The sequence below is a fragment of the Typopeltis vanoorti genome, chromosome 6, assembly GCF_054136105.1.
Source record: "Typopeltis vanoorti isolate ZY-2024b chromosome 6, IOZ_Tvanoo_1.0, whole genome shotgun sequence".
Lineage (NCBI taxonomy): Eukaryota > Metazoa > Arthropoda > Arachnida > Uropygi > Thelyphonidae > Typopeltis > Typopeltis vanoorti.
This window is the reverse complement of record NC_143554.1, coordinates 7755411-7780398: the sequence shown is the minus strand read 5'-3', so window position 1 is coordinate 7780398 and position 24988 is coordinate 7755411. Positions and strand designations below refer to the sequence as shown.

General features: G+C 34.9%; 1 protein-coding gene across 1 annotated transcript in view; it reads left to right on the top strand.

The window, feature by feature from the left end:
• msl-1 (male-specific lethal 1) overlaps nucleotides 1-24689 on the top strand; it is a 159228-nt gene extending 134539 nt beyond the window's left edge. The window contains exons 7-8 of the mRNA XM_090394664.1: nucleotides 21991-22063; nucleotides 22329-24689. Coding sequence (XP_090250790.1) covers nucleotides 21991-22063; nucleotides 22329-22431 — 176 coding nt within the window. The 3' untranslated portion in view covers nucleotides 22432-24689. The remainder of the gene's footprint in view (nucleotides 1-21990; nucleotides 22064-22328) is intronic.
• Nucleotides 24690-24988: the final 299 nt, after the last annotated feature.

Below are 24988 nucleotides of genomic sequence, written 5' to 3'. Positions count from 1 at the left end.
TCTACACTGTCCAAGTAATTCTTTAATCTGTTTTGCCAGCTTTTGCGATATGCTTTCTGAACTTCAGCTCTCTATCCATCATCAACTATTGATATGTACTCCTGATTGCATTCCTCTTGAATATTTTCTACCACTATTCTGTCACTGCTTGTTTCATTTAACAGTCTTTCAAGGTAATTACTCCAAACATCTAGAATATCTTTATTTTCAGTTTTCATGTCACCATTATGATATTTGATTCCTTTTGCCATACTCTTTCCTCTATTTCTAAGTAAATTTTTTCAATAGCCTTCAGAATGTTTTGCCATCTTCTTGATAGTTATCTTCTGTATTCTTATCAGTATTCCCATTACTTTGTGTTTAGCTACTTTTACTTATAGCTGAGCTCTGTTACATTTTTCTCTATATTCTCTTCAGGCATGTGCCAATTTAGCTAGGAACTAAGATATGGAACTAGGAACTTTTGATATGCTTTCTTCTTTTTCAGGACTGCATGTTTAACTTCTTTTGTCCACTTTGAGTAATTTGATTGAAATTTCCATCATTGCAGACAACTTCACCACATGCCTCCCTAGGTGAATCCATCAATATTTTTTTTTTCAGTTTGCCATTGAGACTCAAGGTTTGGTTCTTGTTTTTGAATTTTTCATTTTTTATTGAATAATATTTGTATAGTTGAGTCTACACCTCACCTATAAAAGCTGATCAACTTTAATTCTTTTTAAAATTGTCTTGCAGATGTGTTTTTAATATGATATTCATTTTTATCTTGCTAAAAATAATCAGTGATCACTTCCACTTTCAAATCCTCTGTATACTCTCATATCCTGACCCAGTATGATGATATCATTAACAATGATAATAGGATTCAGTTAAGATTCAATAAGATATAGTCAGTAAAAAATCTTTATTCTTGTGTCTTCTATCCATGTAAGTTTATGTAAATCTGTATGTTTATGTTGAAACAGAGTGTTAGCAATGACTAGTCCATATCCTAAATATAAATCCAGCAGGCATTTGCTGTTATTATTATTAGGTTTGCCCTTTTCTTCAAATTTTCCCAAAACATTTCTATATGTATGGGATTCATTTCCTATTGCTTAGATTTCTAACAAGGACCAAATGTCTTCTCTAAGGACTCGAAAAATTCTCACTGCTTTTTCAGCAAAACCTTCTATGGGACCATATGCATAAACAAGTCTCATTATCCAATTTCCGATGTGATGTTTGCCAAGATGTGTTCATCCAATAATGTTTAATTTTGAATACTATTACTATCCTTCCTTTCCTTGATCACTTTTGCTGAATATGAAATCTTGTAGTTGTTATTAAGAATCTCACCTGTTTTTTTTTCTTTGTCTCACTTAACAAATTATGTCCACTTGGTACTTCTCTAATTCTGCTAGTCAACTTCTTTTTCACTGATGCCTTGTATGTTGATGGTACCTATCTTCTATCCTGAACACTGAATTTGTTCAGGCCAGGAGTCATTCAGCGAAACTAGGCGGGCAAGTCTAAAACCATTATGATCATCATCTTTTTGACTTGCCGACCCAATTTCTGTAAACAATTTCAGGTCATTGCCTACTACATTCTCAATTCTATAGCAGTATCCTATTAGATATACCAGTCCGTTTACTTCAACCACACACTGAATAGTCATTACATATGTTGTCATTTTCTACCTCCACCTTGAACAGCACTCAGCCATCTCTTTTCTCCTTCCTGTCTTCTGGAAAAGTAAATGAAAAGATTCTGTATCCCTTCATTTTTATTCTCCCTTGTATATCACCCTCATTTAATTAACTTTAGCTTATGCTATTAATCCTTGGGCATGCAGACTCAGTCAGTGCCACAAAATTAATTCGCTTATTGCTGATACATCTTGTATTTAGTATTTATACGTAACAGTCCACACGTGAAGTTCCATAACTCATGCATATGTCATTACCAATATTGTGAGGTCACCATAATGAGAGCACAGTGTCTATGCTGTCCCCCATCTACCTTTTTGTTTCATCACTGTATTTCAGTATTTCTCATATCCCATTTATTTGGGATGTCAGCCTGCACTATCTCTCTTCAGTCCATATTCTCTATGTAACATTCTCTCTCTCTCTCTATTTATCCACTTGGACCATTCCCATTTTCCTCTTCCTTGCTCTCATACATTCTGTTTCTATACTCTGTCATAATTTTTCTCTTTTTACCCATCTTTCACAACACGTTTCTTATGCTCATCTCTCTCTCTCTCTCTCTCTCTCCCTCCCTCCCTCCCTCCCTTCCCCTGCTGAATATCACACTCGCTTTACTTGCCTCTGTGCATTCTTTTTCTCACCTAACAACATTTGCTCCAGATGTCCAAAATCAAAGGTGCAGTCCATATCCTTGAAACCACTCGCTCCGTCTTCCTTTCACTTCAGTCCATGTAGTTCACTAATTGCGCACTTTTGCCTCACACGACTCAGCCATCATGCCATTCATCACCTCTGCTCTGCCTTTCAACTCACTGCTATTGTATCTAAGTGGCACACTAACCACTTTTCTTACTACACTAATATCCTTCAATCATAACCATCATAACTTCCTTTAAATTCCTTTTGCTACCCTTTTTCCTCACATTTCTGATCATTTGTATCCACACTTGCTTTCTCTGATACCCCTTCAAAATTCCTTCCATAAGCATTAGTTATTTGCTTCATTGTACTGTCCAGAAAATGTGTTATGCACTTTTTTTTTAATCTACCATGATTCTGACAATTGAATATTCAGAAAAACTACTGTAACATCTTTTGACACCTTGTTTTGCATTGTTTACCCTCATACTTTTTTCAGTCATTTGCTTCTTCAATTTGATCTGCTGCATGCTTTATTTCACTATTGCACATCATATCTTGTCTAATACTTCCAAATTGCACTCTTTACCACCATCTTGCAACTTCTTTATGCATTACTCAGTTTGATTGCTCTCTCTCTCTCTCCCTTCATTAGCTCTGGTTTGCCACTGATTTACAGGTGCCATCCTACATACTTTATTACCATTAATAGTAGACTATAAAAAGAATGCAAATTAGCAATATATTAACATAAAAAATAAATTCATTAATGCCTTTTATTCCCTTATATAGCGAGTAGGCAAGATCATTTTAGTCCTTTTTAGCTTTTGGAGATTGAATGGGCAGTTCAGTTTCTACTGGTAGTCAATCAGATAGCCAACCCAAGACTATCACTGATTTTAAGCAGCATCCAATGAAGAGACATCAAACAAGTGCCCCTATCTCATGGTCCCAAATCCTAACATAATATGTTATTGTCTGAAAAGTTTGGGTTATATAGTCAATTTTCTTGCATTTTTGGAGTAAAAAAAACTGAGTTTCCAGGAGAAAAAAAAGCACTTGCCCATACCAGTGGTCGACTAACTTGGAAACTGGTTGAAGAAAGGCTTAGAAAAAGTTCTTACAATCAAACATAGGTCTTTCTTCAGGTGACCAAATGCTGTAGATGCAAATGCTACCTCCACTGAGCTACACAGATCTTAACATAAACAACTATAAAATAACTGTACATTAAAATTAAAACAAATGTATAAGAATATGAAAGATCAACATAAAGAATATTGTAACATTCATCCTTATCAACATAGCTCGCAACAATTCCATTCATTGTTATAACACTTGTGACCTTCTTTTGATAAATGACATTCATAGAACTTAACCTTCTAATTCATAAAACATAAACTTACATTCATAAGACTTCAGAATATTCAAAAAAACTTTGCATTTTAGCTGCTATTGTAAAACATTAAAACCACTTGCATTTCAAGGAGTTTTATACTTTTTATTTTTCTACAGGCTGTAGCAAACTTGTAGGGAAAAGGACCACAAGGATAGTTTGTTATAACGAATAATTTGCTATAGTAATTTTTTTGTTTTAAGCATGGCTAATTGCACCTATTGCCTTTGGTTCAGACTTTAGTAGTTTGTTATAGTGGGAATAAACTATGTTTATTATTTATTTTTGAGCTGCTTTGCAGCTTCTCAATTCAAGATTTGATATAGCTAAGACATTTTTGCTATTTAGAGTTCTTAGAAAAGAGGTAATTTTCTTCTAATAACTACTGAATTATTAAATTACTTGTTTTTCTGATATTTCCTTATAAAATCTACTGTACATCCTTTGAGGATGCATAAATCCAAACAACTCAGCTCTAATGAATAGGAGAGTTCAATTAGCAGAAACTGAACATCTTTGTGAATGGAACAGTTCATTAGTCATCCTAATTTCTCAAGGATTGAGTTATGTCTGTTTTAATTGTAAAACATCTTGAGTGAAAGAGAACACTTAATTTCTTAGATGCTGAAGAAGAAATATTTGCAATATGTATAAGACTTAAGTGTAGAGTTATCCCAAAAAGAGAAATCACATTTTATCTAGAGACTAGAAATGCAGATGTTGTCAAAACTAAGATGATTGATTGGTAGAAAAGTTTTTCCCCCCCCCCAATAAATAAATATAGGATTGAGGTTTACCAGCATTGCTATTAACAAAATCAGAATTTAGAATTTAGGTTGTAGAATTGATATTCTAGATGTTTTATTAATTGAGGGGTACCATGTGGTCATAATTGGTGGTATCAAAACAAAGAAAAAAAAAGTTAGATTCTTCTAAATAACAACTGCAAGATATGATATTCAGCCAATAATGATTGAGGAAAGAAAGGAGTAGCTATAGTATTCAACACTAAACATGCATACAAACCTGTATAATTGTATTTCTGTATCGGTTTGTTTATTCATTAATATCTAACTAGAAAACAGTATGTAAAAGATCTCTGCCTTGTGGAATCCCAGCATTGGTTTAAGGATGAAGCATCCATCCGCCATCACACATAATATACAGGAAGAGACCTACAGATAGTCTTTTAAAGAATGTGGAGAACCAACTGGGGTTTTAACTTAATGTCCACTCCTCACTTTTTCATAGTGTAACTTGTTAGTAGGCATCTATCTAGATACTGAACAAATGAGGATAGGCTGCATTTGGGATTTAGCCAACCAAAATGTATTCTGTATTGGCTTAAACCATAAAAAAAATGATAGTACAATGACATGAAATGCTGTGCTGGCTGTGAAAATTGTCTTGTTAAATAAGGTCCCCTGTTGCTTTTATTGCAGAATCAGAGCAAACAGATGTCAGCTATTGAAACAGATTTCAACTTTACATTAGAAGAATTCAAGACAGGCATATAACAACTAGAACCGATATAAGAATGAGCAAGAGTACCATGTTGAGATAAATGGTGTTACCAAAACAAAGAAGAAAAAGATTCTTCTAAATAATAACTGCAAGATATTTTATTCAGCCATTAATTATCAATGAAAGAAAGGATTAGCTATAGTATTCGACATTTAACATGAATATAATCTACTTGAATGTTGATTAATTTTAACGGTATAGATGAGAACACAGACTGAAAAGAAAATAACTATTTTATTATTATTATTATTACTTGACACCTCCAGGAAGTCTAAAGACTCATTAAGGGAAGGCATATACTCTACAACTCTCTATTTCCACCACCCACAATCCACCAACTACATCAACGCCATCTACCGCCCACCACTACCACTAATATTTTCACAGACAATCACAAACATCCAAGCCCATAGTGGGATTTGAACCCGCAGCCTTTTGGCTGGAGAGCAGATATGCTAACCACTACACCAACCAGGCCATTTATTAACTTATTGCTGATATTTTACCTGGTATTTTATCCAGCATCTGCAGAGCACCAAAACAGTTTGTTATAGCACGTGAAAGAACAACAATCCAGTATAACAATGGGACTAGTTTGAACAGTTGTAATGTACAACACAAAGACTAAAGTCCTAATTAGGTGGCATCTATGTTGGAGGAAAAAAACACTGAGAGAAGACAGGTATTAATTAGGTCTTAAGATGACTGTCTCCCAAATCTTTGGCAAATTTATACAGCGATACTTGTTGAGGTTTGGAGTATGTTTCAGGGCTCCTGTTGATTCCAAGAACAATCTCTCTGACTTATAACAACTTCTGTGCAGTACTTTTGTGTTTTACCAATTGATCCTGTGTGCAAGGATCCAAGGCATGGTCTGCTAGACCCGACTTGCTATAATCATAGTACCAGATTTTTTTTTTTTTTTTTTTTTTTTTTAATGGCAAGTCGGGTCCAGCAGACTATGCCTTGGATACCCTTGCAAACAGGATCAATTGAAAGAAGAACAAAAGTACTGCAGAAGTTGTTATAAGTCAGAGAGATTGTTTTTGGAATCAACAGAAGCTCTGAAGCATATCCTAAACCTCAATAAGTATAGCTGTATAAATTTGCCAGCGATTTGGGAGACAGTCATCTTAAGACCTAATTAATACCTACTTTCTCTCTGTGTTTTTTTTTTTTTTCTCCAACATATATGGCACCTAAGTAGGACTTTAGTCTTTGTGTTGTATGTTAAAATTGTTCAAACTAGTCCCATTGTTATACCGGATTGTTGTTGTTTCGCATACTGTAACAAACTGTTTTTGTACTCTGAAGATGCTGGTTAGAATACCAGTGAAATGTCAGCAATGAGTTAATAAATAGTTATTTTCTTATCAGTCTGTGTTTTCATCTATACCGTTAAAAATTAATCAACATGTACAAAGCCTTTCTACACATTTGAGGAATCTGCTTGAATAGCAGGCAGTTTCAAGTAGATTGACATGGGCAGACTGGGAAATTGAACAGTGAGACTTATTTATGCCTATGGTCTCATAGAAAATTTTGCTAAAGAAGAAGTAAGAATTTTTCCAGTCATTATTAGAGAAGACAGCTGACAAAGAAAAAGGAAAAGATTTTACCTTGTAGAAATCTAAACAGGCACAGCTGGAAATAAATAAAATTTTAGAGGGCAGTTTGGAGAACAGAACTAAGTCTGCTTGATTTCTGTTCATATTATGGACTCATCAACACTAATACCATGTTCCTATATAAAGATTAAAGATGTGCATAAATTCACATGCGGAGAAGACAGAAGAAATAAGAAAAGTCTGTTGACTGTGTTATTTTTGATAGTGATATCTTCATACTGATATGATACGTGACACAACAGTCTACAGTGGATCTGAAAATGATCACCATTTAGTTCTAAGCAGCTAAAAATGAAGTTTGTATTGAAATGAAGAATATGCACACGTTTTTTTTAAAAAAATTCCATTCGAGTAAATTCAAGCAGCCTTCAGAAATGAAACAAACTCAGATATACAAATGTTATTCAAGAAAAAATAAAAGATTTGAAAACAAGAACCTTGGAGATTCATTGGTAAACTCCAAAGAAAGCATTGATTGATTAAGCCAGAGAAGCATGTAGTAAGATTGTCTGCAAGATAGAAAAATCAGAGCACCATGGTGAACTCAGGAAGTGAAAGAGAGAGTTATTGAAAAGAAAGAGTACGAAAAGTTTGTAATAAGTAAGTAAGTCAGTATGTGCTCTGAGAGAATACGGAGAAAAATATAAGAAAGCAAAGCAGCGCATAAAAGTAGCAAAACAAAAGTCTCCTGAGAAAGCGTCAGTAAGAATATAAATATCAGGAGAAGAGCAAATTGTTCTGGAGACTATTGAAAAAGCTTAAAAATGGAGGAAGGAGTATGGTTAAAGAAATAAGAGATAATAAAAGAGCCATGAGAACTTGAAAACTGAAGATAAATATGATAGATATCAGGAATAATTACTTTGAAAATTGTTAAATGAAACAAGAAATGACAGAATCATGGCAGAAGATGTTCGAGTAGAATATTTACACTTGGTTTGCTTACACTTGGATAAAGGATTAAACCAAGTATATAATTTCTCATCATCATCAAATTCCTGACATGTACCCTCAAGGTGTGTACAGGATATGATAGTACTACATGAAAAATTTACATCATTACTAACTTCCTATCTACAATTTTCCTCCAAATCAGTCTGTTACTTGTCAAGACTCCAACATTATCAGAACTTATATTTCTATCATCTAAGGCACTTTGTACCATATCAATCCACCTATATGTTGGTCTTCCTCTGGGTCATTTTGTTCAAGTGACCATACCACCTGAGATTAGCTCTGCTAACGCATTCCTGGATGCTGACAATGTCAAGTTCTTTCCTAATATCCTCGTTTTATCTAATATGACATTGCCATTGATGCCATCTGTTCACACCTCTAATCTTTCTCAGGACTCTCATATCTGTGGTCTCTAGCCTTTGGTCAAGTGTTTTACTTCTGACTCAGCTCTCAGATCCATAAGTTAAAACTGGTTTGAACACTGTCTTGTATACAGTTAATTTAGTGTTCCAACTAATTTCTCTCTTATTCCATATGAATTTATTCAATTGACTTCCTACCATACCAGCTTTGTTGATTCTGTTGTCTGTTTCCATATTTAATTTACCATCTTCACCAAAAATCGTGCCTAAGTAGTTGAAATGTTTTACTTGGTCCACAGGTTCCCCATTCAAAAGACAGTTGACATTTTCAACGATTCTACCTATTTTCATTGTCTTTGTCTTTTTATTGCTGACCTTCATACCATATCCATTACAGCAGTTATTCAATTTAGTCAGTGAATCTTGCAGACTAGTAGCGGATTTATTTAGAAGTATAACATCGTCTGCATAAAGCAAAGAGCTGACATTAACATCTCCAATTCTGATATCATGTTTAATACCACTTTCCTTCATAATGTGATCCATATAAATAATAAATAACAGAGGGGATAATGTACATCCTTGTCTCACACCAGATTTAACATTAAACCATCTTCTTGTACTTCCTACAATTCTAACTGCTAACTTTCAACTCAAATAAAGACCATGTATTGCTTGATATAATGCTCCACTGACATATAACTGTAGTGTATTGAATAGCTTCTCTCTTGGCATCTTGTCGTATGCTTTTTCCAGATTGACAAAACTTAAATACAGATCTTTGTTATATTCCCATGCTTTATCAACTAATTGTTGTAAAGATCTGATCCTGACAGCCTCTGTTTGGCCTGAATCCAGCTTGTTCTTCACTAAGCTTTTCTTCCACAATTCTTCTCAACCATTTCTCAAGTATACTGGCATAAATCTTGCCCATAACACTCAGTAGGGAAATATCTCTGTAATTCTCACATTCAGTTTTATTTCCCTTTTTATATATGGGTACTATGAGAGCTCTACTTCAATCATCAGGAATTTGTCCCTCTGTCCAGGCTTTGTGAACTATGCAGTGCAGCCACTGTAAGCCTTTTATACCACCATACTTCAGCATTTCTGGTCGAATATTATCTACTCCTGCCGCCTTTCCATTTCAAGCCATTGATGGCTTTTTCTACTTCAAGTATGGAAATGTATTTCTGCCTGTTGAGTGTTTTTTACCAGTGATATCACTGCTTTTTCATTTAGCAATTTTTCGAAGTAATTACTCCATACTTCAAGGATATCTTTTTCTCACGTTTTCATGTCACCTTTATTATCTCTAACTCCTTTTACAGCACCACTCTTTCCTCCATTCCTAAGCTTCTTCAACAACCTCCAGAATATTTTGCCACCTTCTCGATATTTATTTTTTATATTCTTGCCAAAGTCCTCCCATGACTTTTGTTGAGCTTGTTTTTCACAGTATTTAGCTTTCTTACATTTGTCTGTATTCTCTAAGAGCACAAGCTGACTTATTTGCCTGGAACTTTTGATATGCTTTCTTCTTTTCTTTCACTGCCTCTTTAACTTCCAGTGTCCACCATGGAGTTCTGATTTTTCTATCCTTGCAGACAACCTCACCACATGCCTCTCTGGCTGAATCAATCAGGGTTTTCTTCAAGGTTTGCCACTGAATCTCCAAGATTTGGTTCTTGTTCTCAAACTCTTTCATTTTTTTTTCAATAATCTTTGTGTATTTTAGTCTACAGTTCACATCTGAGAGCTGCTCAACTTTTATTCGCTTTAAAACTTTCTTACATGTCATCCTTTTTCAATATGAAATTCAATTTTATCCTGCTCAAGACTAAATAGTGATCACTTCCAATTTCAAATCCTCTGTACACTCTGGTGTCCTGTACCAGGGAGAAAACATCACTATCAACAATAACATAGTCAATGAGACTTTTCTTATTCCTTGCCTCTTCTGTCCATGTGAATTTGTGCACATTTTTATGTTGGAACATGGTGTTAGTAATAACCAGTCCATGTCCTGAGCAGAAATCCAACAGGTATTTGCCATTATTATTATTATTATTAGCTTTGCTGTTTTCTCCAAATTTTCCCAAAACATTTTTATATGTCTGACAATCACTTCCTACTCTGCTATTTAGATCCCCAACAAGGACTATCTTTTACTTTTTCATTGTGTCAGTTGCTTGTTCTAAAGCCTCAAAAAATTCCTCCACTTCTACCTTAGTAGAACCTTCTGTGGGACCATAGGCACAAATAAGTCTCATTGTCCAGTTCCCCATTCTCATATTTGCCTATATTACTCTACTTGAGACTGCCTGCCATTCAAGAAGATTAGCCTCGTATTTTGTGTTGAATACTATAGCTACTTCTTCTTTTCCTTGATTGTCATTGACTGAATATAACATTTTGTATTTATTGCTTAGAAAGATCTCACCAGTTTTTGTCTTTTTGTTTCAGTCACCCGTATTTTGTCAATCTGGTACTTATCTAATTCCTCAGCTTGCTCCATTTCTTTGCCATTCAGGCTTCTTATGTTGATAGTAACGACTGGTGATGTTGAGTTGGGGTGTGCTTTCAGATTTGTTCCAGTAGCTGACTTTTCGCTGTTCGCCCTGGTTCCCTGGCGAAACAACAGGGGTTTTGTTTAACTGGGGGGATACCCCAGTCGGCATGAAATTTTGTCATGTTGTACCATCATTTTGTATATTGGTTTAAGCCAATGAGAATACAGTTTGGTTGGCTAAATCCCAAATTGCCAGCCCATCCTCATTCGTTCAGTATCCAGATAGATACCCAAAAGGGTGCACCACAAGAAGGTGAGGATAGGATTTGACATTAGGTCAGAAGCCCTGGTCGGTTCTCTGCATTGCTTTAAAGGCTGTGTGGAGGTTTCCTCTGAGTTATGCAGGTTTGACCCTTAAGCGCCCCGCATATAATTTCTTTGTATCTTTAATTTCAAGTACAATATGTTTCTTAGAAGGAAATATTAGTACTTGAGTTAAAAATCTATCATCCATCTCAAATATGGAAAAGCAGTGGAGCAGATGATATTTGGCCATAAATGCTCACATCTAGAGGTATAATAATTGTACAGTGGCTGCATGATTCAGAAAGTCAGGAGATCAAATTCTGGATGGATGCTTAGAATAGAGCTGTCGTAGTACTAAACTGTAAAAAAAGGAAATAAAAGTGAATGTGATATTACAGAGGAGTTTCTCTACTGACCCAGATAAAATTTATTCAAGCATATATGAAAAAAGGCTAAGAAAAATTGTGGAAGAGAAATTTGGAGAAGAATAAGCTGAGTTCAGGCCAGATAGCGATTGTCAGGATTATATTGTCACTTTAACAAAAATAGTGGATGAATCATGGGAATACAAGGATTGTTCTAAGCATAAACTTTGTAGATGTGGAAAAAGCTAATGACAAGTGCAAGAAAAAAACTGTTTAAAACACTACACTATATTACATGGTGTAAATGGATGTTATATCAAGCAATATGTCATCTATATTTGAGATGTAAGTTAGCAGTTATAATTTAAGAAGATATAGGAAGATAGTTTGATGTAAAATCAAGTGTGAGCCAAGGGTACAGACTATACTCACTGTTATTTCTCATGTATATGGATCACTTTATGAAGGAAAGTGGCATTAAACCTGATATCAGAATTGGATATATTCAGCTCAGCTCCTTACTTTATGCTGATGATGTTATACTCCTAAAGAATCATGCAGTTGTAGTGGATATATTTAACTGAATTGAATGCTGTAAAGCTTTTGGCATGAAAATCAGCACTAAAAAAGACTATGACTATACACAAAAACATTGAAAATGGAAAACACATGGAACAGGTAAATAGAAATGAGAAAAAGCTATAGAACAGGTTCTATAGCTTTTTCCCAGTTTTCCTAGTATGAAAAATTGCATAAAAAATAAAACTTACTGTAGTGAAATCAGCCACGGTTACTTTGCAGTAGTAGTTTTTTATATTAGTCTGAAAAAATAAAACTTTAGTGAACCCTAAGCAGGAGAAGTGTCCAAGAAAACCAGTTCTCTCTCTTTCATCAACATTTTTCAAGACTTTTAGGGTTATAGACCTCTAGATGGCAGATGAATTCATTGCCCATTGAAACACTACAAACTTATTTTTGGAGACCTGAACCAGCTGTTTCTATGTTTGGTCTCCTGATTAAGGTCTCAAATTTCTGTCCTTATCTACCCCCTCCCTTTCTCCCTCTTTACATGCAGTGGGAAATGACACCCTTCATGGGCATGCCAAGCCTACTATAGAAATTCAGAACCATGCACATTCCAGTATACAGCAGTACAGTGGTTTTGCTGGCTGAATGCTAAATAGCACATAGAACTGAACTATTTTTCCAGGTCAGCTCTGCTAGATCATACCAGGAGAGAGCCTGAGTATGATGGTATAAAGCACTGTCAACTCCTCTGAGGTCCTGCACCTCCCACTGCATGCTTTATTCTCTATTTTATTCTTCCACTCCATTAACAATGACCCCTCCATGTGGGGGCACCTGGAGGGGACCTCCCAGTGATGGTACTGCCCCTTTTCATTCTTCCTCTTTTTTTTGCTTTTCTTCCCATATTCTTTGCTCTACTTCTCCTGAATCCTTTTTCCAGACCACCATCACTGGGATCCAATGCTCTGCCGCTGTGTTTGCCGTGCAGTGCAACCCGTGGACATCCGGAAAGGGGGATCCTGGTAGTCTTGCACTACTTTGGCCCCTGCTTTGGCAAGATGGGTGGGCCTGGATGGCCCAGCCAGGGTCAATTGGCTAGTGGGCTTGCCTGCAAGGGTCAACAGTGTTCCAGTAAGTCTCTCACCCCATGGTCCGGGGTCGGGATCCTAGATCTGCTGCAGTGCCGGTATAGCATCCATTGTAGCCCTGGCGTTCCACCCCTGAGCGCAGTCTTTGCTTGCTGGATAGTGGGCATCCATGTGTGGCTCCGTGGGTGGGTGGGGAGCTCTAGTGCCAAATTAAAAATTCCTTAAATATGAATTCTTCATCCTCAAATGTTTCAGGGACCCTAACAAAGTCCCAACCAAGTACTGATAATATAGACACAGCATATGGAAACATGTGCTATGTGTATGAAACAGAAGTAAGAAACAGAAGATATCGGATACTAACATAAATGTCCCAACCTTTTTAATCATTCATGCAACAGGTGAAAAACCAATTGGGAAAATGTCACCCGTCTTTATCCAAAAAGGTTTAGAAGGACTGGCAGGACCTCCCAAAACTGTCAAGAAATTGTGTTCTGGTGATATCCTCGTGCAAATAACATTCTGAGAAACTACTGAGAGCAATGACAATGGTACTGGAACACTCAATTCCAGTAGAGGAGTGATATCTGAATGGGATCTCCTTGAGGTTCCTGATGAGGAGATATGTTCAGAGCTTAAAGATCAAGGAGTGATGGGTGTGAGGCGCATCCTGATATGCAGGGATGGTCGCCTGGTCTCAACCAAGAACATCATCCTTACTTTTGATACACCTAGGCCTCCGACATCTGTAGAAGCAGGGTATCTCAGCTGTCCTGTTAGAATGTACATCCCTAACCCGCTGAGATGCTTTAAATGTCAAAGATATGGACATGCCCAAACTACCTGTCATGGTTCTATTACCTGTGCCTGATGTGGTAGTAAAGAACATGAAAATAAATCTTGCTGTGAAAAAAAAGCTAAATGTGTCAACTGTCAGGAAGCTCATCCAGCATACTCTTGTGCATGTTAGAAATGGAAAGATGAAAAAGAGATACAAAAAATTAAAACAGAACAAAACATAACATATCAGGATGCAAAAAGAAAGCTAGCCACCATTACGCTTGTTCTACGATCCTCTTATGCTGAAAAAGTAACAACTATAAAAGTGCCAACAGCAACTCAAGCATATGTCTATTCCACCACTTGATAATTTCACCATATCTGAACTTTACGACCACAAGTGCTTCTCTGTTGAGCGCATTAATCACAAGACCTATGGCCTTACTCCAGAGACAACTTCAAAAATGGTCCCATTCAATGAAAACTCATCTGTCAAAAAAATTATGGTTTAGACTTCACTCAAAGATAAACCACCAGGCACTCGCACAAAAAAAATGGATACCTCGATACCCACTGAAAGCAAACTAAGCATACCAACTGAACCTAACACATTTGATGTTTTGAACACTCTACCAGAGGAAGAGATGGACACTGGCCATCCATACTTCCCTAAAACAGTGGATAAATATAAATCTGACAAAGGTAAGCCCTCAACCTCTCGAAAACCAGACAAGTCAATAAAATCAAAACAACAGGAAAATTTTTACAATGGAACTGTCATGGGATCTGCCAGAATATTGATGATATCAAGATGTTGTTGCAGAAACACAAACCTTTCTGTTTCTGTCTACAGGAAACTTACTTAAGATCCAATGAGGACTGTACCTTTAGGAATTTCACTGTTGTACATAAGGATAGACCTGGAGATGGTCATGCCCATGGAGGAATAGCTATCCTAGTGGGCAGTAATACTCCTTTCCATCAGGTCCAACTTAATACTTCTCTGGAAGTGGTATCAATTCGCATCTCTGTGGAATTCCTTATTACAGTATGTTCAATTTATTTACCACCAAATGCTGAGTTAAATGAAATTGATCTTGATAACCTTATCTCGCAACTGCCTGAACCCATACTTTTGATGGGTGACTTTAACGGTCACAATACTCTATGGGGTAGTGCCAACACTAATAGACGAGGTCGAATCATTGAAAAAATTCTTGATGATAATAACCTTTCCCTTCTAAATAATAATAAACTCAATACTTTCTTCCATGTGCCTACCTGCTCTTATTCTGCAATTGATCTTACAATCTGTTCCCCTTTTATTCTTCTACTGCTCATGTGGGACGTTGAAGAGAACATATATGGAAGTGATCACTTTCCTGTTCTTTGTACAATGTCTTCACAGGAACCATGTTCACCCACACAGATACCTATATGGAAAATGGACCAGGCTGACTGGAACACTTTCTCTCATCTTGCAAAATTTAATGCTGATGCCATCAGTCAAACACCTATCAATGAAGCTGTAAAATATATAACAGAATGCATTGCCCAGGCAGCAACAACCTCCATCCCAAAAACATCATCTCGATTTCCAGTCTATTCAAAGCCTTGGTGGAACCCAGAATGTCAGGCAGCCAAAAAAGATCAACACAGAGCATGGAGCATATTTCGTAGATACCCCACCACATCAAATTTAATAACTTTCAAGCGTGCTTGAAAGTTATTAAATGTTTTGTAAGACGTCAGAGTCAAAAACAATCATGGATCCAATTTACTACATCGATTAATCAAATGACCAGTCAAAAAATTGTATGGGATAAAATCCGGAAAATGAAATGCAGATATAGTACACATTGTTTGTCCACCTTAGACTATAATGGAAGTGTTCTTGCTGATCCCAAAGCTATTGCAGATACTTTGGAAGAAACTTTTGCTAAAATCTCAGCAGTGGCTTCATATTCTCTGGAATTTTTAATACTGAAAGAGCAGCAAGAGAAACAAAGGCTTAATTTTTCTACCAACATTCTTCAGCCATATAATCAGCCATTTGTCAAGGAGGAACTAAAAAGAGCTCTCCTACAATCTCTCCCTAGTGCAGTAGAACCTGGTGACATCCATTATGAAATGATAAAACATCTACCATCATCTTCTATGGATCTTCTTCTCTTATTATATAATAGAATACTTGCAGAAGAAGAGTTTCCAAAATCTTGGCATAAGTCAATTGTCATTGCTATCCCAAAACCAGGAAAAGATCCAACACAAGCAAATAATTATCGATCCATTGCTCTGACCAGCTGTCTTTGTAAGATACTAGAGAAAATGGTTAATGCCAGACTTCTCTGGTATTTAGAAGGCAACAGTCTTCTTTCCAATACACAATGTGGTTTCCGTAGACATCGATCAACTTTAGACCATTTAGTTCGGTTAGAAACTTATATAAGAGATGCATTTCTGAAGGGAGAACATCTTGTCTCGGTTTTTTTGACATGGAAAAAGATTGACACAACCTGGAGATATGGCATATTAAAAGACCTCTATAACCTAGGTCTCAAAGGACACCTCCCTATATTTATTAAAAACTTTCCAAGTCAGAGTGGGAAGTATGCTATCTTGACCATATCTTCAAGAACAAGGTGTTCCCCAAGGCTCTGTCTTAAGTGTAACCCTTTTTGCTATTAAAATCAACCAAATCATTAAATAGCTTCCTCCCACTGTAGACAATGCTCTATATGTTGATGACTTCACAATATACTGTCACTCACGTAACATGAGGGTAATTGAAAGACAACTTCAGCAAGCAGTTGATCATGTCTCTCTGTGGGCTCTTAATAATGGGTCATCAACATAAAAAATTGTCACTTCTGTCGAAAACGCACTCATTGCCCAGATCCTGAAAACTAAGAATGGGACCTACTGTTATTCCAGTAACTACTGAAACCAAGTTCTTGGGACTCATTTTTGACAGAAAACTCAAATTTCTAACACACATTCATCAACTAAAAGAAAAGTGCAAAAGAACTTTGAACTCTCTTTGCACTCTATCCTCTACGGGGTGGGGTGCTGATCAAGCTTCATTGCTTCATCTTTATCGTGCACTTATACGTTCAAAGCTGGATTATGGTCCCAAGTCTATGGTTCGACAAGACAGAGTAACCTACGATGGTTGGATTCCATCTATCATCAGAGTATAGGGATAGCTACTGGTGCCTTTCGCACCTCACCCACTCCAAGTCTGTATGTAGAAGCAAATGAACCGGCTCTATCACTTTGACGGACACAGTTGTCTCTTAATTACGCCATAAAAATAAAATCTCACCCAGATCACCCTACATGGAATAGTATCTTCTCTCTGCATTGGGAAGCTCAATATCACACACGTCAAACTGCTATACATTAAAGAAACTATGCAAGCTGTTAGTATAAATGTTGACAACATTAGCTACACTAAACATAACAGCATTCCTCCATGGCAGGTTTGCACGCCATCCTACAACCTCTCGCTTTGTCAGCTACAGAAATCTTATACCCCATCATCCATTTACCTGCAATTGTTTAATGCACACAGAGCAGCATACGCTGATTTCTTACCCATCGATACTGATGGTTCAAGAACTAACACCTCTGTTGGCTGTACGGCTGTGTTTCCTGACATTATTATCTCAAAGCAGATCCCACCAGATTGCAGTAATTGTATAGCAGAGTTACATGCCATTCAGCTTGCACTTGTGCCTATAAAAGAAAACTGCTACCAAAAGTGTATAATTTATACAGACTCATTGAGCTCTTTACAGGCTATCTCCTCTCCTATGTATAATCCTCATCCAGTACTTTATGAAGTGCTACACCTGCTTCACAAAATGAAAATCCTTAATTTCGATGTTCAGTTATGCTGGATTCCAAGCCACATCGGAATCAAAGGAAATGAACCTGCAGATGCAGCTGCTAAATCAGCCCATAACTTCTCCACATACTATTTGACAGTTCCATATACAGACTACAGACAACTTATAAGATCAAAGCTAATTGCTCAGTGGGAGTTAACATGGCAAGAAACATCAACAAACAAATTATATAACATTAAACCTGAAATTAAACACTTGCATTCTAGTCAACGTACAAAGAGAAGGAAGGAGGTTGTCCTTGCTAGGCTCCACATAGGTCACAGTCACCTTACACATTCTCATTTACTGAGAGCTGATGACCCTCCCATATGTGAAAAATGCAACACACATCTCACTATTCATCATATTCTAGTAGATTGTCAAAAATTTACACGCGTGAGGAATGAAATTTTCACCTATCTAACCAAGCCATATACACTCAGGGAAATGCTAGCAGACTCAGGCAAATTGCATGATGTTTTTAATTTTTTAGAAAGAATTAATTTGTGCAAATGCATTTGACCATAAATTTGTTTATATGTAAATACTTTTTTTTTTTGCTTAACTTTTATACATATATATATTCTGTCTAATTATGTATTGCCATGGGCCTTGATCTTGTATATTTGTATCACCCTGCTGTAATTTTGTTAATATGTAAATACCATAATGCTAAACTTAAATTTTATGCATCAATGCTGTATAATAATTTCTTTCTGACTCTTGTTTGTTGTAATCTTACTAGATGTAGACACTGCTTTCCTTGACTTGTTTTGTATATACATATATTAACTTATAGTTAATATATGTATATACAAAATATATAAAATATATTTTGTATATAGCAGTACATAAATATAAAATATATTTATGTACTGCTGAAACCTCTGCAGTAATTTTGTTTATATGTAGATACTGCATTACTTAACATACATTTTGTGTATGCATCTTATTTACTACCTTATTTTTCTAATAATCATGTAGTGCTGTAGGACATCTTACCTGTTTGTGTACTTTCTAGTAATTCTGTTTATATGTATTCAAAATTCTGTTTCCACTGCATTGCTAAATTTAATTTTTATCCATGCATATTGTATAATAATCCCTTTTTGCCTATTTTTGTACTGTTATAAAGGCATCTATTATAATTTTACATATATGTAGATACTGCATTCCTTGGCTTAATGTTTCATATATTATGTATTAACTTATATTGTTAACTATTTTTGCACTACTGTAATAACCTCTGATCTTGTGTGTTGCTGTGCCCTCTGCAGCAGTTCTGTTTACCTAGAGATTCTTGTACAGACATATTGTTTACAATTCTGTAAATGCTAATATTGTAACCTTTAGTTTGGCACAGTATGACCTTTGTAGTTTTTGTGCCAAAACTATAAACCAAATCAAACCATTAACAATGAATAACAACATCGTGAAATGAATTTTTTCTGAGAATCAGACAAATTGCATGAAAGTTGCACAAAAATAAGAAAAAAAAGCAACCCAAAAAACCAAAAATGTAACACAAACTGAATCACAGAAAATATCAAATACACATAAAAAAATTCCATAAACAATGTGCACTAATTCCACAAATGTTGGTGAAGTGATCTGTTATTCACGAAGAGAATCCTCAATCATCTGCTCATCACACTTGATTTTTTTCTTAACCAATTCTTCTTCTTCTTCAAAATGTACTGTAGATGACAGTTCTTCTCTTGGCAACTCTATTAATTGCTTGGAAAGACCTGAATTTGAATTCTGTCTAGGAAACAATGAACTTTACAAGGGCTTTTTATTTGAAGGTAACTTAGATTTATCCAATGCCATAGAGATTGTGGCATGATTTTTGATGCCACAGTTGTTATTTGTCAACAACTGCCATTTTGACATGGTGGTTGTCCAACAACTATGTCAAGGCAGTCCAAGAAAGGAAAAAAAAAAAAATCAGCATATCACACATGGCTTAAGACCAAAACTCCAGCTTTGCTGTCAATTTACCCTGCAGCTTGCAGAAAACTATCAACAAATTAAATTTCATTTCAAAAAGATCAAATATGTTTGTTCAAACAACTCTTGAGCCTTCTGGTTCCATGCTCCTGCTTCTCACTCATGATGGCATCACTGTAACATAATATGGTAGATGCTCACTGTAGCAAACATCTAGGAATCAGAGAAATGGTTTGTTACAGCACAAGGTTTACTATAGTGAATGGCAGGAAATAGGACACTAAGGAAATGCTGGGAAACAGAACAAATAAAATGGCAACTTTGACCATAATCTTATCCATCTGTTTTTTTTTCCAACAGATTGTTCTTCTCCCAGCCAATCTCAGTTTCAAACCTTATGGTGCTACATCAGTACCGAACTGGGGTGACCTCTGAATTTTTACACTTCTTTTTTCATGGTTAGATTACTGTTTTCACTCTCCTGATCCAAAAATCTGCACTGAACTAATAATAACTGATATAATCCTTACTGGAATGAGGGCCTTCATTCCCACTCCACTATAAATCCCTGACTTATCAAAGCCCTGGTTCTCTTCAATGTGCCTCTGCAGTACATGATAAAAATGCAATATGTGTTCAATGACTTAAATTGAAAACTCTAATTTCTCATTCATTTATTATTTTTATTTTATTATTCATTATTAAAGTACAAATCTTCTTTATAGTGCTTTTATCCTGCTTGGTGCAGGGTCTGCTATGATCATGCAACTCTGGGAAACTCCAACTGGATTGTTGCAGAGTCTGGCATTGTTGGGGGAGGGATAATGACTATAAATGCGTGTTTGTTTGTTCACTGGGCTGGTTTGCCTGTTCTTGGGAATAAAAAACCCTGAGTTTCTAGGTGAAAAAACCCCGAGTTTCTAGGTGAAAAAACCCCCTACTTCTGTATGAGACCAGATAAGGTTTCTCACATCTTGGTGGGAATCGAACCCAGGTCTTTCCGACTAAAGGGCTTCATCTATACTGACTGAGCTACAGAGGCTCTAAAAAAAAAATAAAAAAAGTCGAATACAAACAATAATGGGAGACATATAAGAAAGAAAAGAACTAAAAGAATATATATGAAGAGCCAAGAGGCTATTTTTTGGTGGCGTATCCCATTAACTTAATATATATGAAATTATAAAACTGAAACTCCAGATTTAATTGAAATTTTAAAATGTAACTTGAAATCTTCATAGTGGACTAAATATGTGCAGTCTGTACCATTAAAATCAAAAGTAACCTTTAGCAGTTAGTAAACTTCATAATTGAACACCTCTAATTTGAAAGAGAGAGAAGTAATGAGAACTAGCCTTTGGCTTAGATATGTTGATGATGGACTTTGTATTCATTCAAGATTTTGTGGACACACATCCACAAAATCTTGAATGCTTTCCTCAGCCATTTAAACAAACATCACAAGTGCATATAATTCATGACAGAAATATAAAAACAAAACTCCTTCACCTGCATAGCCTTCCATATATATAGGTGAAACTGGATGTACAATAGATATCAGAAAAGAAAAACACAGAAACCATATTTGCAAAATTCACCATCAGAAAACAGGCCTTTCTGATCATGCTCTGGAGACATTCCATAAGGATGGATTACAAAAGCACACAACTCTTACATCAGATATGGTAGGGGAAACAAAAAAAAGAAAAAATTAAAGATACGTGAGACCATCATAAAACTACCAAATTTAAACAAGAATGACAGTTTTGAAATGTGAAATTTTGGTCTCTGACAACAAGACTTAGCCTCATGTTTTCCAAAGTATCAAACTACAGTAACACTAATCTTAACAAACAAAAATAATGACGACCACATCAGCTATTGGCTAATTGAGAGTATAGATAAATTCAATAAAGAAAGGTCAGCAGGAGAGCAAGATTTTTAAGGGCTATAGGCTGAATACAATAACTATAGGTCAGGCAAAGAATTAACAGGACTAAACTGTTAATTAATACATTCATACAAAGTGGCAAGACTTAACTAGAGAGGTTTAATAACTGGATATGAATTTTCTGATTGGCTGATGTAATTAATTATATTTCTTCTTATTATTGTTATTTTCTTTTTTATTACAAGAGGTCAGATTAGGCAGGTTATCTAGTTTTAGACATTATATGTAGCTTACAACAGTAAGTGTGAGTTGCTCTAATGTAGTATATATATATATGTATATATTTCTAAAGATGACCTTAATGTTAGAGGTCAAGTCAACATAGAGAATTTTAATTTTATTAAATTTTTTTTTAATCTCAAATGGTTGTTGAGTATAAATCTAATATGAGTAATATAGATAATTTTTTTTATATAGTTGAGTGCATAGAAATAACGGATGTTTTACCTGTATTAGCATTTGGACACCCGATTCCTTCATTTGAGCCCAGGTATGGAAAGTTTCATTTGAATAATTAACAGATTATTTAAGCAACCAAATCAGATTTGAAGTAGTAAGAAAGCTTAGTTTAGTGAATTATTACTTAGTCATATTACATAATTCAACTACCAGATGTTTCACTTAGTAAATAAAGTTTTAGCAAAATCAACTAAGCCAGCAAAAATAAATGTAGAAGTGATGCACAGTAAATAATGTATTCTGCTGAACTTTCATGAATATTAATTACTATTAATCATTTCCCATTTTAATTGCAGCGAATTTTGCTTACCTTGGTTTGCTGAGCCCGAAGAAATAGAGGGAGAAATATCAGAGACAAAGAAATATTGCCTAACTATATGTGAGCCAAAGGTCACTTGAAACTGCAGTAATGCAACATATTGAAAATATTAAATATTTTCATGTGTAACCATTCACCTGATATATTTGTTGAAAGAATACAGTTGAAATCACAAGCACAATTGGTATGACCTGTGCAAAAGACTGCACTCTTCACATAGCAGTCCATTTAGGCCTGCTTAAATACATTTTTATCCTTAAGTGGGATTTCCCCCCCCCCCTTCATATAGTTGCTTATACAAATCTACATGATTTCTTTTTCATTTCTACTTCATTTTCAGATATGGTTTATTAATGGTTTTTTTTATTATCATAATTATTAAAGAAATCCCACATAAGGGCAAAATGTAAGTGACAGTGAAAATACAATACAAATGCAAGCGTTCATTTATCCTGTCTTCATCAGGATACAGTATTTGTATTAAATTGGTCTTGTAAATAACTAATTAATACATTTTATCATTTTTTAGGTGCACAATACTTTATACATACTATGTCAATTAAAATGCAGGGATTTTTTTTTAATAAATGAAAAATTAAAATTTACTTTAAGTATCCTAACCAAATCTGTCTATATGTAGGTGTGAAATGTGAACAGCATTATTTGTTCGAGTCTTCAGTGTGTGTGTGTGTGTGTGTGTGTGTGTGTGTGCATGCGCGTGTGTGCATGCACATGTGTGCATGTGTAGTAGTGAAATAGTTCCTTTTTTTTTTTTTTTTTAATTATTATTATTGTTATCGAACAACAGAAGTCACGCAAGAAAAAGAATCATGATTATAAACAAGTTTTGTTATTATTATCATTTTGATCGGGGTATTATTTTGCATAGACAGTTGCAGTTATTTAAATATATAATATACTTTATATATTTAAAATCTATTGTGAAATTCTGGTGTTATCCATTTGGGAATTTGAAACAGATTTGTGAATTTGTTTATTGTCATTTATAATTTACAAAATATTTTCAAAATTAGTTTTTGTTTAAGATTATTTATTCTTTGAAATATGCTTATCAGTAATTCTGACATGATGATGATTACAGAATAAAACAGAGCATCTGTAGGAAGTTGAGGCAGTTTTAATTTTTGCAGGACCTCATACACATCATCACTGCACCTGCCTCATAACTATATTATGGTGAAATAATAATGAAGTAGACTAACATAGTATATTTACTACAAATTAGTTAGGATGACGTAGTTTGGATTAACAGTTTTTTTATCTTTTTTTTGTTGTTGTTGTTCAAATTATGCATGTTTTTAAGCTTCTTTTTTTACTTCTTAAAAAGTTTCTGTTGTTTATAATCATTTATGAATCATTTTACTCTTTTTGGGGATTTTACGACCCATGGAAACAGAGACTAAAAGATTTATCTGTACAATTCAGAAAATATAAGGGTGATATCATAATATTGATGATATGTAAAAAGTCCTGTTAAAATTAAAATGGTTTTAACCTCTATATGTTCTGCTTTATTCTGTAATGAAAAAGCTAAATTGCATTACCAAGTTAAACCATGAGGTTTTTCAATGAATCATAAAAATACCTATAGCGGCACCTGTGTAAATACCCATATAAAGAAGACTTTGAGGAGGCAGCAGAAGTATTAAAAATAATATCCCTGATCTAGAGAAAAACAGCTGCCTGCACTGCATTCCTATCTCAAAATTTTGAGGAAAATCTCCTCATTAAGATATAAAGGAATTGAATCATAGCCAGAAACAATGGCCTAACATGCAACTCAGTTGCACAGTCTTAACTAGGTTGTTACTTCCACTGTGCCTTTGTAGTGTTCTGGCTTTCTAAGTAATATGTATCGTGTTATTCTCTGGCAATGGCAAGGTCATATTGATGAAAGATAAGAAGCCCTGTTAAAATAAAAAATAGTTTTAACTTCCAATATGTGTTCTGTTTTATTCCATAATCATTATCCTAGTAACAATTGTATAATTTAATACATCATTACTAGAAAGCAACTGCTTTTTCATGATTGATATGTTTTATACATTATATCATGAATATAAATCATGTTATAAACATTGTATTCAGGTAAATAAATTACTTTCTTACTTATCTGAAAATAATATAGCTAACTTGTAATGATTAAATCTTTTCATTATCTTATCCTAGTAACAGTTGTATAATTTAAAACATCATTACTAGAAAGCAACTGCTTTTTCATGATTGATATGTTTTATACGTTATATCATGAATATAAATCATGTTATAAACACTGTATTCAGGTAAATAAATTACTTTCTTACTTATCTGAAAATAATATAGCTAACTTGTAATGATTAAATCTTTTCATATAACTATTCTATTATAGTGAAGGAAATGAATGCATGCTTGTGTGAAATTCTGGTTGTGTGAAATGCATGTATATATGTAGTGGAATATAAACTTGTCTATATATACTTCAGTGAGGCCAAGATCATCATCTTCAAGAATATCTAGTATTTCTTTCACAGATAAGCTGAAGGGAGAATAGTTAATTGAAATTACACAGAAATATTTCATAAGGCAAAAATGACTACATAGAAGACTAGTGTGACCAAATGGTAACACTACATTATA